Source organism: Chelonoidis abingdonii, chromosome 23 (assembly GCF_003597395.2).
Source record: "Chelonoidis abingdonii isolate Lonesome George chromosome 23, CheloAbing_2.0, whole genome shotgun sequence".
NCBI lineage: Eukaryota > Metazoa > Chordata > Testudines > Testudinidae > Chelonoidis > Chelonoidis abingdonii.
In genome coordinates, this window is record NC_133791.1 from 1,772,351 (window position 1) to 1,788,863 (window position 16,513).

Consider the following 16,513-nt stretch of genomic DNA (forward strand, 5'->3'; position numbering starts at 1 on the left):
AGACTTTCAAAAGCATCCACTGACTTTGGGTGCCTTAATCTTAGGATACCCCTTTTGAGACCTAGGATCTGACTTCCAGAGGTTCTGAGCATCCACAATTCCAGCTGGGGCCCATGTTAGCTGCAGGCTTGCAGCACCTCTGAAAAATGAGTCTCCGTTTTAGCACCCACAGTCAGAGGGTGTTTCTTAGTTTGGCCAAATAAAAATATTGTCAATTCTACAAAATCCTTTCCTTTACTGAGTTGCCAGCAGGTGGCACTGCAGCCCCTCACTTTGCTCATGGAATAGGGCTTTTTGAGCAAAACTAGAGCAATGAATTCTATTCCTCTCTACATGTGTGTACTCCAGGAAGGCTCCTGAGGCTGGATGAATGGCTTATTGTATAAATTGTGGCAACTTAAACCCCCTGAATAGTAAAGCAAAATGACTTTTCCCCTGACTGGCTCAGTGGGGGTAGGCTTCTGTGTTCCTCTGTCTCTCTAAGCACCTTGATTTCCCTGGCTTGTTTAGTTTCCATGTTCTGTGATCAGAAGAACCCCTTCTAGCTCCAGTGCAGATCATAAGGGTTTAAGTGTATTTACACTTTCCAGCTCTCTGGTAAACATGTAGCATGCAGGCATCCTCTCTTAAACATATGTACAACACTTACGTTTCATTGGTCACCTGTTCGCACCGTTAGTTCCTTCTCTTATGGAAATATTGATAACTCAGTGGCAAAACAAAACCTGAGTTGTGTGCACACGAGTCCACGAATTTTATTTAATCTCTTCATTCAGCAGCCACCAAATTCAGTCCAACTGTAAATTTTAGGTCAAAGCTAGTTCTGAGCCAGAATTAAAAAAACAAACAAAACAAAAACCCAAACCCAGAAAAACAATCCCCCTAACTAAACAAGGAATGTTTGGCAGAGTCCCAGGATAGTGAACATTTTTATGTTTGTGTTTAATGAGTGAAAGGATTAACCTAAATCAAACATTTCTACTGGACTGAGATACCATTTGCCAAGACTTAACCAGGACTGATTTTATATTTTGGCTGTGTTCTAAAGAGTTGGAATATGCCAGGACCAAGATAATGATGGAAGATCAGAGTAAGTCTGGAATTCAGGTGGAGTCCCTTTCATAGTGGGAAGTCTGTTTCAATTAAACAGAGGGTCTCTTGCCCCCACTCCAAATTCCAATACTGGTTATCAGTCTGCATTGATGAAGTGCAGAGAGCCCTTAGCAGCACTGTGGATGGTGCAGGACTTCATAAAGAGCTCCTAGTTAGTTGTTATCCTAACTTAATATGGTGTGTTGTGAAGATCGAGTGACAAGCTTCTGCCTTTCAGAGGTATTCCAAGCTCTTACTCTGCCATTGGGTCTAGCTGGTGTTATGACTCTGGGTTCAGTGCACTAGACACTGTCTAACCGTGATTTGTCTGAACTTTATAGGAGCACTGTGTGGCTGCGCTGGCCCGTGTGGAGCGTACAGACTTCCTCTCACCCATGTGCATTGGCGAAGTGGCTCATGTGAGTGCGGAAATCACTTACACCTCCAAACATTCCGTGGAAGTCCAAGTCAATGTGCTGTCTGAAAACATCCTCACAGGTAACTTCTGATGCTGCCATGTTCCATTTGCTTCATGCTCTCCCAAGGAATGAACAAACTTTGCCAAAGTAGATTAATTGTCAGGAGTCTTGCTCTTGCCGTATGGGGCCCTAGGAGCCTGATTTCCAGCTCTGTACTGAGGTACCTTTTAAAAAATCTCTTCTCAGTTTCACATTTGCAAAGCCAATTAAAAACGATGGGCAGTCGCCAGCTCCTTCTGTCTGTCTACCAGTCAGCAACTGAATACTGGATGGCTGTGTGGGTTTTCCATCTGTCTGATAACATCCTTCTCTGATAATCTGTCGTCGTTGGTAGTAATCTACCAGTCCCATTCAGGTGGTATGGACTCTCCCTTGCTGCACTTGGAACACTGGTGAGATGTGATACGCCAGTCCCAAGCAGCCCGCCCTGGGGAGGGGATCCTGGAGCAAGGGGAACCTAGGTAATGAATTTGGAGACTAACAGGCAAAGGCTGAATGGCCTGGTAAGGAAGATCTTGGACGGTAATGAACAGCTAAGTTGACCTTCTCTAACCGGGATCGGCTCTCTAGAGAAGTCTAGCAGGATGGCTTGTGGCAGTCTGTGCTCAGGTGCTCTGGGAAAGGTGAACTCCCCTTTCGGAGGTTAGGGCCATTGTGCAGTAGCTGCCTCCTGATTTGCCTCTACCTGGAAACTGTGCAGGGATAATTACAGAGCTGGTTTCCAGGTGGCTGGGCCAGTTCAGCGAAGAGTGAAAGGGCAGTTTTGACTTGTTCAGCATTTCTGGACAACACCTAGGCAGACTCTTGCTAGGATCTGTGTAACCTTCATGTCATCGCTACGAGTTCTGCACTGAGGCCTCCTGAGCAGTTCCCAGAACTCAGGGTTTCCTGGGTGCTTCAGTTCATATTTGCAGGGGGGGAGCAATCACATAAACCCAGTTCTTCCTCTTTTGAGTGCTCCCAGCACTCTGGCACTGGTGCCAAGCTATTCCCTAGGTGATAAGTTTTTCCTTTACTTATGGCCAGTGTGAAATCTGTATGGGCTGTGAAGCAATTTAAATAGGGGTCTGAGGAAAGCTCCATATTCCCATTGGTGGCTTCCCTTCCTCCTCTCTGTGATCTCCTTACAGGGTGTGGAAATACATGTAAAAGGTTCTGATAAGGACCTGCCTACACTATACACCTCAGGAGGTTTGGTAAATACGTAGTTGTCCTCTGACTTAGTTACAACATGATGCCAAGCAGTAGCATAGTTGGAACCTTAACCATGTCTTGTAGCCAAGCTAATGTCTTGGAAGTATCCATGGTTCTAGCAGTGTCGCTGTCCAGTGATAACTTCTGCCATTGCCTCTGCAATCTCAAGTTTCAGAATGAAGATACTTGAGCTAACAAAGGCATATTTTGTGTGAGCAGTCCTAGTGGTAAACTAGCCCCAAGACAGAATGACTTCTATGTGCTTGTGCTAGTGTAGTCCATGGGGAAAGCTCTGTAACCAGTATTACGTTTTTTCTGGCTCACGTTTTCCTGGGAAAGGCTCCAACCTATTTTCAGTGGTAAGGAAGAACTAGGAGGTAGCATGACAGTAGCAGCATGCTGTAGGGTCATCCTGAGTCTATTCTTCTTAGCTAGGTTGCCAGTGATACTGACACAATCTAAGACTACAGCTAGCAGATAACTAGATAAAAGCCTAGAAGACAAGGTGGTTTGCAGTCTTGTAACCCTGTAGGTCCCAGGATATTAGAGACACAAGGGCCAGACCTGGGACCAGAACAAGAGCTCTGGGTAGCTCAAAGCTTCTCTTTCACCAACAAAAGTTGTCCAGTAAAAGCTATTACTACACACACACACGCGTACGTCTCTCTAGAAGGCAGGGTGGCAGTTCTGCTGTAATGTCAGCATTATACTTCTGCATGACAGTTAAGACTTAGTGCTGTGTCTATGAAGAAAGATGTGCCATGCAAGTCAGGCCCCTTTGGTTGTGTGGGCTGTGAAGTAACCGAATACATGATTTTACAACTGTAAGGAGAATGTTACGGGGTCTCTAGTTGTACAGATGGGCTTTGCAGTGAGTTACTCTGGCAGAACATGCTGGCCATGTGGCAAGAATAACATGGCTGATGAAGTCAGCTTGGGACTTCAGGCTAGAGCAGGGTGGGAAGGGAGCAGTGCTTTACAAAACCCTGAACTCTGAAGAAAGCCTTCTTTTACTGTAAAAGTGATTGGAGTGCTGCTTTGTTGTCTTCTCCCTCTTGGCTGGTTCAGGTGTAGTGATCTCTTGGGTTTTGAATACCTGTTTCTTGCTTTTTTTCCCTGATAGTAAGAATTTTCTCCTCATTGGTGGAGAAGGAAGCTTTCTTTGTTTCTCTTTCTAAGCCTGCCTGACTTGCAGTAGGGGCATAGTGGGGGGTGATACCTGTGCCTTACGAGTCTGTCTAGCCCTGACAAGTTTACTTGAAGTATTTAAATGTAGTTTGATGCTACATAAAGAGCGTCTAGCAATCCGTGTTTAAGTAACCATTAGGGAAGTGCACGTTCAGGCTAAGCCAAGTGCGTGAACATCAGACACGCTTTCTGGGCTGTTGAAATTGTCAGAACTCCACTTGGCTCTAGCTGCAGTTGTTTTCTCAGTGCAGTGATGGTTTAAATGCATAGTCACAAAAGACAACTGCAGTTAAATGTGGTTCTATGATTTTCTTTGAAATTTACTGTTCCTTTGAAGAAAGCAGTCCCGCATTGTGGTGTGCTCTTAGTGTTCAACTTGTGTCTAATTAGACCTCTTGAGTGTTGATAGCATCCGCAGTAAATATTTAGTTTTACATTTTAATAGTGATGAGAGGAGGATGGGCAGGAAAAATTACTGCCATCTATGCTGTGTGTCAGTGACAGTGTGTGATTTCTCACCACCTCTTCAGTTGCCCTGGCATCTGATCTGCTATCTGCATCAGCATGTTTGGTCTGCATTAGGTTTGGAGTAGGTACCATGTCCTTTCTTTGTGTTGCACTCAATGCTCTTGGAACTCGAACAATCACTGTATGTTGATTTAAATTTGCAGGCAGGGTTGTTCTGATCCATTAGAAGAAATACTAATTCTGCAGACTCGGCTGCAGCATCAGGCTTTAGTTAATCAGGATGGTGTCTTTAGCTTAACAGGATGAACCTTTGGCTCTGATTTGAGCTGAATATTCTCTTCCCAGGCAGTAGTAACCATGGTAACCCATTTTCATCTTCCCACATGGCAACTGCAGGAGGTTGTGATGGCTGTATGCATAAGCTTTTTATGTTTCTCTTAAACTGGTGTTTGCGTTGACATAGGCACAACACTCTTTTTGTCAAATCTCTCGGCAGTGGTGCCACAGACCTGGCATGTTTGCACTCTGAGAAGTGACTTTTATAATTGACTCCAAGATTTCTGTTAATCCTAATCTGTTTGTACGTGTGCGCTCTGGAATGTTCCAGTGTGCTCTGGTAAAGTCCTACAGGTCTCTTTCCAATATAGAAGAATGAGCGGGAAATGCAACAATTTTCAAACCCAAATGTCAGAATCTCCTGATACCAGCCAACTGTTGAAGGCTCCTTCACACTCAAAGCTTCTGGGGAAAACTATTAAAATCAGCAGAGAGCTTGTGGCTGACTGTTATGTCCTTCCTGCCTTGTCACTCGCCGCACCTGGCTGGCAGTAGATGGGCGCTCTTATCTGTTCTAATGTTACCTTGGAAACTCTCCGCCTTCAGCTGGTGCTGCACAGTGCAGTGCCCGAAATCCCCGCCAAAAGCTGCAACCCTGAAGACATGCCCTAAAGGGGGGTGGCTGGGCGGGGATGAGCTCAGCAGTGCAGAAGCTCCTGCATTCTGTCTAATACTACAGTTTGTTTACATGGAACACATGTTCCTGGGGAAACTGCTGACTCTTGCATGTACATTGGGGATTCTGAATGGCCTGACATGAAGCTGGCTCAGGCTAGACCTCTTAGCTTTCTAACCCTCAGTGTTGGTCTGACCCCGGCTGTTAATGGAATGAATGAATGGGGGCGGGGAATAAGGGGAGTGAAGAGAGTACTCTGGCTGTGAAGGCTCTGGCTGGCCTGCTGGGCACAGGTACAACCAACGCTTGTCTGCAGCTTTCTTGAAAACTTGCTGCCTCTTGGCCTTCTCGCTGGAATGCTGGTGATCTTGGTACAGTTTGCAATGGACAACAGCCCAGTTTGCAAACTGCAGTCGATAACTGAGTTGAAATAGCAGCAGGGCTCTGTGGATTTGGGTGCGTGCTAGCAAGAAGGCTCAATGGGGGTGACCACCCCTTCATCCCAGTGTAGGGCTAAGGGAAGGGAAAAGATGCAATCCCCATTGGGCTCCCCCTGTGGCTAGACATAGTAACTCCATTTGGAAGGGCGGGTCTTCCTGTTCTCACTTTCCTTTCGTCTTGATCATTGCCATAGTTTGGTGTCTGACTAATCCACCCCCAGCCCTGTCTCTTGGAGCCACCCCCTCTTCCCAGAACCATGATTTAGCATCAGTTGTTCTATTGTTGCAGCCCCCATGCTTCTCTAGAAGGCGGATACTTATTCTAGTGAATTTTTTTCAGAGATGTGCATTGTACTTGTGTCAGGGTGAAAAAAAATCCTGTAAAGTAAAACTTGCAATTAGGTACAGTGACTTTAGACTGACAATTTAAAGCAGCAGTTTGTCAGCAGAATGTGACTTTAAAAACAATGTTTCGCCCCTAGGTTTCATCATCTTGTGACTTTAAACAGCAAAAATATTTAAATCTCTGGTTTTGCATGAGGAAACTAGTGGAAATTGCAGGTCAGCCTAAGCTGTTGATAAGAAATAGATTAGATTTGACATCATTTGATTGTAAAAGAAGCAAAAAGTACTAAACTTAAAAACTGCGTCAAAAGGTTGTCAAATCATTTCCATTTTTAAGCAAGGTTTTTCTGGCGAACAAATGGTTACGCAATCTTGTAATGTGAACAGTTGTGGAGAACAAACTCTAGCATTGGATCTGAGCTTGGTGGGAGTTGATGCAATGCTCTGTTTGAGTAACAGACCTGGAGGCAATTGTCTAACTCTTGAGCAGAGCAGAAATTTTTTATTCTAATTGCAGCACTTAAAGGGAGCAACTAGATGAAATAAATCTTGTTTGTATAATACCCTTTGTCTCCTGTTGCCTCTTGTAGCACTGAGGCTGAGCCTGCGTGAGGGTTGGGAGGCTAATCTGAGCAGATATTGTTAGCTGGCACCTTTCGTTAATGTCATACCCTTCCAGACCTGTGCAAACCTATCAGTCCCTCCAATGAAAGAGAAACTAATGGTTGTTTTCCATCTCCAAATGTTAACCTATGGATTTTTGTGTCTGTGACGCAGCATATTAGAGCACCTTGTTATCCAGTTCATGGCTTGTCCCCTTCCCTTGTGCCTGTAGTGGCATGCTGTGGGATTGTGGACCACCTGTACAGTCAGTTTCCCTGGTCTTGTGCTGCTTTCATATTGCAAGTCATTCAGAGGCCTCTCACCATCTTTTATGTTGAGAGGGGTTTCTTGCTCCATTGCTCAATGGATTGCAAAGTAACATGTTTACTAACGCAGGCTGAGCAGACTGAAAAGCATTTGAAAAACCTACACTTTATATCACCACTGCTGCAGTTTGTCTGCGCTACCCAACTTGGAGTGTAAAAACTTAGTTGCTCGCTTTCACCTTCTGTTTTTCCTGTTTTGTCACAATGCTGCCATCTCGGAGGTACTGAGAATGCTTACATCCAGACATCAAACTTTTTTCTAGGGAAAATTTTTGAAACCTCTTATAAATACTAAATTTTTTATTGATGTAGCCTACATTTAGGGCCTAAGCTAGCAGGTCCTGAATGTGTGTTCATATACTGCTCACCTGGAGCCTAACTAGTATACCTCTTAAAAGGAGCTGAAGAGCCTCATGTGAGATGTTCTAGGATGACAGGATATTACTGCTAAGGAACAATTTGTGCAGGTTAGTTCAATAGTCTTGAATGGGCTCCCCTTCCATTGAGTCTAAGACTGTGTCTACACCGCACTTTCTCTGAAAATTTCCCACTGGTTCTACTGCCACTGGACAGCCCTACGATAGGATCTCCAGCGTAGAGAAGGCACTACTGTCCTACTGGTATATTTAACTCTGCTCATAGCAAGGCTAGATGACGTGGTTCAGGGAAGAAAGCCGCCAGCCCCCGATGCCTCATGTACACCAGCACTATTATTGGTGTTAATGCCATGGTACTCCAGGAAAAGCTGTGTCTGGGCCAGCTACACTGAAGCTAACAGTCCATAGTAATAACCAACAGCTCTGTAAATGAGCCACTGGCCTTGATGCTTGTTGACTTGCAGTACGTGGAACAGTCGTGAAACCCTACCTTTATTGACTGTGTTGATATTTAAGTGATTTCGCTGGGCTGTGAATGTGATGTAAAATTTCAGGCTAAAGTTACTAGAGCAACTCTTCTCACTCGTCTTAATACACTTTGGCTATTTCACCTGATGCTTTGAAACGATGAAATGCTACCGTAAGTATTAGTCAAATAAACCCTATGGCACTTGTTTCCTTGACAGTTGGAGTGATTTGTGCCTCAGTAGCCCTGAAGTCAGCAAGTGCTGTTTTTTTGAAGAATAGACTGGTCAGCAAGAAGGTCCAGAATGATTTTAGTGACCGCTTGGAACTCAGGAGACTCAATTTAATTCCACCCTTCACTGCAGACTTCCTGTGTGATCTGGTCAAGTCATTTAGTCTCTCTGTGCCTCAGTTTCCCATCTGTACAATGGAGATAAATGGCACTTCCAGGCCTCACAAAGATGGTGGATAAATGCTTTAATGACTGAGGCATTCAGAAATGGCCACACACCTAAAATAGGAGACTTGCCTTTTATGCAGTAAAGGTCTCTTCCTGCTTGCTGTCCCAGAGATTTGCATTCAAAAGCAGTTTGTGTAACAAATTTGGTTAGATCTATGGTCTACCTTGTTTCCACTGGCTTCATTCATGCAAGAGCATCATGATGAGGAACAATTTTGCTTTGACATTTGCCTAGAGTATCCATAGCAGTAGCCTTGAAAGCCCCATCTGTCTCCCTGATTTAGTTAAACCCTTTGTTTTAGAAGTAGACCTAGCTATGCAATCTCAAAGTACTGTTCTTCGGTAGGAGAGACAGTCACCTAAAAGCACAGTTGGGCAGAAGATTCCTTCACACAGCAGCAGAGACTCGGGCATCGAGCTGCCTGTGAAGCTGCTGCTGCTGTTCAAGGAGCACTGAGACCACCCATAGAAGGCAGGTGTAAAAACAGGTCTGGCAATGACAAGACACCGTTGAGTCTCCATGCGTATCGTGGTAACCACCTCAGCAGCACATGCAGGGAAAAGCAACAGTAAGCCAGGCTCTGCCCAAGAACAGCAGCAGCTTAATGGCAAGAGCATCACTAACTTTAAGAAGAGCAGGTCGATGTGGCGGAGCGTACGAGGGGCAGCAGAGGTTTGAGTGCTGGCTGTTGGCACAAAGAAAACCCTGGCTAAGAAGGGCAGCTGCTGCAGTGTGCTGTACTGAGCACATTGCTCTAGTTGTTGGTGACAATTATAACGTAGTGGAAGAGAGGGTTGAGGGGTGTTTTGGAGACTTGGCATGGTAAATGTTACAGCTCAGCCATAGGAACAGCTGACCTTCATGCGTACCTGCATCCAGCTTCCGAAAGAACCTGAGTGTCTTGACTATCCCTGCAGGCATTTCATTTACATGGGGCTTGGAGGTCAGCATGGCTGCTCTTGGCAATGGCAATTCAGGCCCATTCCTTTGCAGAAAATATTCATTTGAACCTATAGACATGCCTCTCCCTAACAATCTCCTCATCTACAAATTGTCAGCTAATAAATACCATGCGAAGAAAGAGAACCTGCTCCCCCAGTTCTCACCTGCAGCACTAACAATACCAGGATTTTCCATTTTACTAGTCAGTTCGGGCACATACCTTTATATTGAGCACAGCCAGCTTCGCAACAGTAATATTAAATATCAAAATATTAAACGTATATGATGTGATTGGGGGAGAATTGCACTGGAAGAGAAGTGCAGCTCTTGAGACTTAAAATACTCCTTGAATTATGGTTCTTCTGATAATTTTTATTAATGAATGGGGAAAAATTGTAATGAACTTGTTTTGCATAATTTAGTGCACATTGTTCACAGGCATGTAAAGGGTCGGCTCGTGTGGTTGCCATGGTAACCATCTTGTCAGGATGGTTTTAGTTGGGTGTAACAGTGAATCTTATTCCCAAACGCATATTGTCAGATCCACTCTCCGTCAAAGTGCAGCATTGTATTTGCCTGTAGTTGAAAAATGATGCAGAATTATAGCTAAATGCAACGTTTCTATTAGTGACAGGAAGTTCATATGCAGTCCTAGCAGGACCTGGTGTAATGAATGTGATTTGGCAGCATCTGTTCAAGCTCAGTGAGTTTTTACCTGTGTTTTGCTCTTGTGTGAGTAGCCTGCTTTCATGGCAGATCTGCTCAGTGAGTGAAACCAGGCCCTGGGATCTGCAGGGAAAGGCTCCTAGTGCCCAGAAAGGTTTGGAGGAAGCCAAGCTGATGTTTGAGAGAGGCTTGTAAGGTGAGCCTGGGAGTCTGGGTACCCTCTTCTTTACTGGGGATGCTTGTTGAAGCTCCCACTTTTTTTTTTTCTTTTTTTTTTTTTTTTTTAGGGAGGTGTCTTTCAGGGGACTAGAGAGGCAGTTACCTAGTGCTGACTTGGACTAGTCTCCAGGCTATCGGGACAGGCTTATTGGTTGCAGGCATTAAAAGAATAGTCAGCAGCAGCAGTTTTATGGTGAAAGTCCGTGTTTGTAGGGAGAGTAAGGGGAGGGTGTGCCTGGAAGTCTGGTTGTCGGTGCGTAGAGCACCCACCCAGACACTGCTTCGCTGCCAGGTCCTATTGCATGTTCTTTTGTGTCTGACTCCGGAGCTCCCTTCAAATGCCTAAACTTCATTGGTTTATAACAATGAGCCGTGTGGGGCAGTTTGGTGTGGCAGGGGGGCTAGCTGCACTGCTACGGATGTGCTTCCCAAAATCCCAGCACCCATCCTGATGCTGGAAGACTGGAGTTTGCCCCTTCAAATTTCAGACAGATGAGACCCTCTCTCTAGTATAGAAATGACTGACACTTGAGCTTGTCGGCTGAGATCCCCACCTGGGAATCTGCATTTACAATTCAGTGCTTGCTCCACTGTGAAGAAGAGATGATGATGTGGGGTCCCATGCTGCATGAGGAGGCCACAATGCTATAGATTCTAGATGAGCACTTTCCTCTGCAGTTTGCCTGGCGCGCCACAAACTCTCCTGTTTTATAACATGTAGAACTTGCTGCTAGGAATATTGGAAGGAGATGGCCCAGCCAGCTTCAGCAGGACTAGTGTAGATGGGCCTCACCTATTTCCGACTTAAAGATCTGTCAGCCCAGGATCAGTCACCATCCCTGGCTGGCTTGTTAATGGCTGTGTGGACAGCAGACCAGTGCATGTGATTGAATGCCCAGACCAGAGGTGAATTACTGTTCATTTATCTAACAGCTCTGTCTTTGCTGAACAGTTTGCTTGCGCCATAAATGCTAGTCTCAGAGCTTGATGGACTCGAAGCACTGATGGATTGACTTGTGGAAATACTTAAACATAAAATAATCCTGGCAGAAGGAATTCCATGTTTTGTTATATAGAGTTTTTCGGCAAGATATTTGGAGTTTTTAAATTCAATGTCAGAGATTAATTTGGCTCTGAAAACATGACTTTGACTGGTTTCTTTTGAAGAATGCAAGAGCTCATCTGGTCTGCTTTCACATCTGCTTTGTGTAGCCTTCCACCAGCTAACCTTGTACCTGTGTGTATTGTATTTAGATGCTTCTCCAAAGGTAGGAGTCATTAAACCACGAGTTTTTAGAAATTGTGCAAAATAAACCTTAAACACATTCTTTCACCTCCACAGTGGTTTCAAGTACAGTGCACATTCTAAGCCTTACAAATCTTCAGCAGAAGCTAATGAGCCCTGCAGCACTTGTTGATAAAATCCATCTCCTGTGCATTATACTGGATGCTTGTTTCAGCTAATCAAATGCTAATGATTGCTAGAAATAAATCTGCTTTTAAAAAGGTCACTGTGCTAGCAGGTCAAGGTGCCACTTAGCAGTAACATGGCAGTCAGAGGGCCTGTGTCACTCAAACAACCTGCTACACGTATACATTTAAGGACAAAGCAGTAACTGTCTGTAGGGCTGCCACGGACGGTTCAAGCATTGCTGGCGCAATAGCTTCCTGCCCATCTCTTGCTGAATGCAGCAGTTGGTGCACACATTTGTGATAGTCCTAGAATTCCCCAGTCTGACCCGATGTGGCATAATAGACTGACTGGGGGTTAGAACACAGCATGTGCTAATGTTGTACTGGAGCCTGTTGATCCTCAGTCTCTTAAGCCATGACAGTGTCACTTACTAGTATGCAGCTCAAACATGACAGGCAGCAAAGATGTCTGCTGTAGCAAATGTTCGATGCTTACAGGCCACAAGCAAAAACATGGTGGTTCTTTGCCGTTGTTCAGCTCTTTCTCTGGCACATCTTCTCTAGACTAGAGAAGTCTGCTCAAGCCCATTCCCTGGTCATGGAGGGGCCCCCAAACCTCAGTGATGCTGTCCCTATGTATTCCTATAGAATGAGCATGGGGAAGGAAAGGCATGAAGCTATGTGGAGAATACCAAATAATCTATTGGAGAAAGGCCCTAGGCCTTGGGAGGCTTAATTAATGGTTTATACAGCTCTTTGCAATTCTCCAGGCTCTTTGGTGCATCTCCAAGAAATTAGCTGCTATATCAGGACTTCTTGCTTTTGTTAATGATCCTCGGCAGTGTAGCTTTCCTTGTACAGAATGTATGCTCTGAAAGTGCTACACAGGTTTTACTGTCACTTGTTTCCAATGTGTCTATTTTATTAACACAGTTTTTGCTCTTCTTTTTTAAGGTGCTAAGAGGGTGACTAATAGGGCGACTCTGTGGTATGTGCCTCTTTCTCTAAAGAACGTGGACAAAGTCCTTGAAGTTCCTCCTATTCAGGTAACGACATATGTTAGCTCAGAATCCTCACGCTCAGAAGAACTTTGTGTATGCGTTTGCAGAGATTTGGAGTAGGGTGTATTTTATTCCAGTGCCTTAACATTCTTTTTTTAAATGAAAAGTTGACATGTCTACCTCTAGGCCAGTCGGAGCAGGTGCAGCATCAGAGTAACGCTAGCTTTGCCATTAAGATGTCCCATTTCAGGGGTGTGGGCAGTTTTGTGTGTGTTCTCCCTCCTCTTCCCCCCCACCCCTTGAGGAAAAGATGCTCTGACTAATGTAAATATTCTCATCACCTTTTTGACTGTACTGAAGCTGTGATCTCAAGAAATACTGCGCCACAGAAAATGAACCGCCTTATTCCATAGCTCAGTGGGACTTAACCAGTTAATGCAAGAGAGCAAGGCAAAAATTACGCTATTGAAGTCTCTCCCTTCTCCTTTAAGTGGGGGAACTGACAGACTTGGCTTTGCAGAAGGAGAGGATATCGCTTTTCAGGACTCAACCTGGCTATTTCCAGAAGGATCTGTAGATGCTTAAAGGCCACAAACTGTATTTTTGAGCTCTATTTTCACAAGATACAGCGACCAAGATACGTAGACATGGAAATGGTTCAGTACCTGTGTACAACCCACAAAAAGACTGGTACTAAATTTACTGGATAAAATAGCTGTGCTTTGAAGAGCAACAAAATGACTGTAGAAGAACTCTTTGGCTTTCAAGTAATTAAAGTGCAGGGATGAAAGAAGAGTCAGTATTTTGGTGTCACAGTGACAAATCTTTAGGGATAAAGATGTAAAAATAAATGACAGACTCACCATAAACTCTACTTCTAAATAAACGTATGTTCAGGGAAATGCTTTGTACAACCATATGTGCACCAGAAAATCTAGCTGGTCTACACTAATCACCTGCTAAGTGTACATGTGTGACAGGATTCACTCACCACAGTGGTTCCTCCTCCTGGCTGTTTTGGGAATTAGCTCTGTGCCCTCTTCAGGTGGTGTCTTGCTGTCATCACTCCTGCTCTAGAACCCACGTCTCTCCAAGGACCGTGGCATCCTTTTCAGCAACATAGCCCTCTGTCTGTGCCACACACTGTGCTCCCCACTTCTGGTGGACCTGCAGTCTGCTGTTCAGCCACTTCCCTTAGTGGCTACTCCAGCGAATTGTCTGGTCACTTCCTTGTGGCCCCAACATCCTCTTTGCCCTTGCCTCAGGGCCTCTGCCTGCAAACCCCAGCAACCAGCCAGGAGCTCTCTCATTCCCCCTGGGCGTGCTCACAGCACTGCTCTGTCCAGGTTGCTGGCAGTTCCCTCAGCCCTCTAGAGACACAGTCCTTCCTCCTCAGGCTCCCAGCAGAGAACTGAACTCCTCTGCCCTGCAGCTCCCTTTTTATATCACTGAGTGACCAGAATGTTAGGTTTGAAATACCTGGGTTCTCTGGAGCTACAGGTTTTCAGGAAGGTTTTCCACCGCTCCTGAGCTCTTCTGTGCCAAAGCGTTGACTTGGTTTGCTCAGTATTGTGACTTGAGGCCTGAAACAGTTTGGCCTGCTTGAGTCAGTGAGATTCTTTGACTTCAATGGGAGTTGGATCAGGCTCTTGGTGAGGAATTTAGGTAGGTTCTTAAAGGTTAAGAATAGCAAGAAAAAACTGGAAGGTGAGACTAAAGAAAAGATATGTGGAAAATAGGTGGAACTGTCTAGTGAAATTGCAGGATACCTCAAAGGTGAGATGTATGGGCCAATAATGGTGGAAGTCTTTATATTCACTGGTGAATACCACATGTAGTGAACCACTTACTTCTACATGTGAAGTGACCTTTCCTTTGTGGTGGTGGTTCTTACATTTTGCTTTCTGATAGCATGAGACCTCTTTCCTTCCAGTCCCGAAGGAATTATGCACACCAGTGTTGTCATAAATTATGCAACAATCATTAGTTTACTTTCAAATGATCTTCCATGTTTTGGCACGTCAGGCACCTTGACATAAACTTATTGGTTGCCTGACAGACTCTTAAGGGAACTGTGAACAGCAACACAGCTCAGCCATTGGCTCTGCCAACGTAGTCATTGGAGTTGCTCTACTTCTGAGTGCCTCAGATTTGCATTGCCAAGAGAGGTGACAGTTAATCCTGTTAATGAGCTGCTCCCTCTGGTCTGCTCCACCTCTAAGATTTTTTTCTGTATGTGTTACAGGAAAATTCCTGTGTCAGAATGAATTGAGAGTCTAAAGCAGGATATTTTTTGTTCTTTACTCAGCAGTTGTTTGCTTCAGACTTTGGGTAGCGCATTCTCTCTCTTTCTCTCTCCCCCCTTCCCCTTTTACTCATAGACTCATAGGTCAGAAGGGACCAATATGATCATCTAGTCTGACCTCCTGCACAAGGCAGGCCACAGAACCCTACCCATCCACTTTTATAACAACCCCTAACCCATGACTGAGTTATTGAAATCCTCAAAATTGTGGTTTGAAGACCTCAAGCTGCAGAGAATCCACCCAGCAGCGTTCCATGTGCCACCGCTGCAGAGGCAAGGCGAAAAAACCTCCAGGGCGCTGCCAATCCGCCCTGAGGAGGAAAATTTCCTTCCTGACCCCAAATACTGGCGATCAGCCTAACCCTGAGCATGTGGACAAGACTCACCAGCCAGGCCCGCCAAGTAAGAATTCTCTGGGCCAGTAACTCAGTTCACCGATCTCCACTCCAAACATCATCCCTCACAGACCATTGAGCACGACTTCATTCTTGCGCTGTATAATCCAAGAATCACAATTGCCGCAAATTAAACTATCTCCATCATAACCATCCCCTCACATAATACTTATCAAGCTTAGTCCTTAAGCCAGAATAAGTCTTTTGCCCCCACTACACTGGTCGACTCGAAGGCTGTTCCAGAACTCTCACTCCTAATGGTTAGAACACCTTCGTGCTACATTTGCAAGTCTAAACTTCCTAATATCCAGTTTGTAACGCATCTGTCCTATGTGCTACATTAGTACTGAAACAGTTAAAATAATATCCTCACGCTCCTAACGTTAATCCCCTTGATATATTTCATATAGAGCAATCATATCCCCGGGCAGCCTTCTTTTGGCCAGGCTAAACAAGCCAAGCTCTTTGAGTCCTACCTTTCATAGAGGCAGGTTTTTGGCGCGGGTTCCTCGCAAAGCAGTCAACTACCGTAGCCGGTGCTCTGAAGTCGCTGTTGCCAGTTTGGAATTCATGCCCTTCTTAACCGTGGGACACCAGAACTGCACGCAATACTTCCCATGGTGGGGTCCCACCAGTGGCCGTATATCAACGGCACTAACACCTCCCTCTCCTTCGCTGGAAATACTCGCCTGATGCATCCTAAACCGCATTTGCCTTTTTTAACAGCCATCATCGCAATTGGCTGGCTCATAGCCATGCCTGCTATCACAGCAATACCTCCACAGGTCCTTCTCCCTCCTGTTGTACTCCGTAGCTTCCAACTGAATAGCGTCCGCCAACCGTAGATTCTAAGAATTCTTCATTAGTTAATCCCTAAGTGCACTGACACTTGCAGCTTCATTCAGCTAATTAATATTTCAATCTATTACTCTTACTCCAGTTTACAACACAAGGCGGTCCACGATCTTTTCCCCTGTTTTATACAGTATCCGGTCCTTCTCCGGTTAGCATACCCCCTCAGCCTTTCGTGTCATCCGCAACTTTATTAGCACATTCCCGGCTCTTACGTGTGCGCCAAGGTCAATACAAAAAGGTTAAATACAGATCGGGGCCCAGAACCGGATCGCTATGGGGACTCCACTTCAGTGAGCCTCCTTCCACCTGACAGTTCACCCTTCAGTA

At 45.1% G+C, this 16,513-nt stretch overlaps 1 protein-coding gene across 4 annotated transcripts in view; it reads left to right on the forward strand.

The window, feature by feature from the left end:
* ACOT7 (acyl-CoA thioesterase 7) overlaps window positions 1-16,513 on the forward strand; it is a 104,946-nt gene that overhangs the window by 19,159 nt on the left and 69,274 nt on the right. For all 4 annotated transcript variants that reach the window (XM_075060198.1, XM_075060199.1, XM_075060197.1 and 1 more), the window contains 2 exons: window positions 1,434-1,590; window positions 12,585-12,676. In XM_075060198.1, the coding sequence (XP_074916299.1) occupies window positions 1,434-1,590; window positions 12,585-12,676 (249 nt within the window). The remainder of the gene's footprint in view (window positions 1-1,433; window positions 1,591-12,584; window positions 12,677-16,513) is intronic.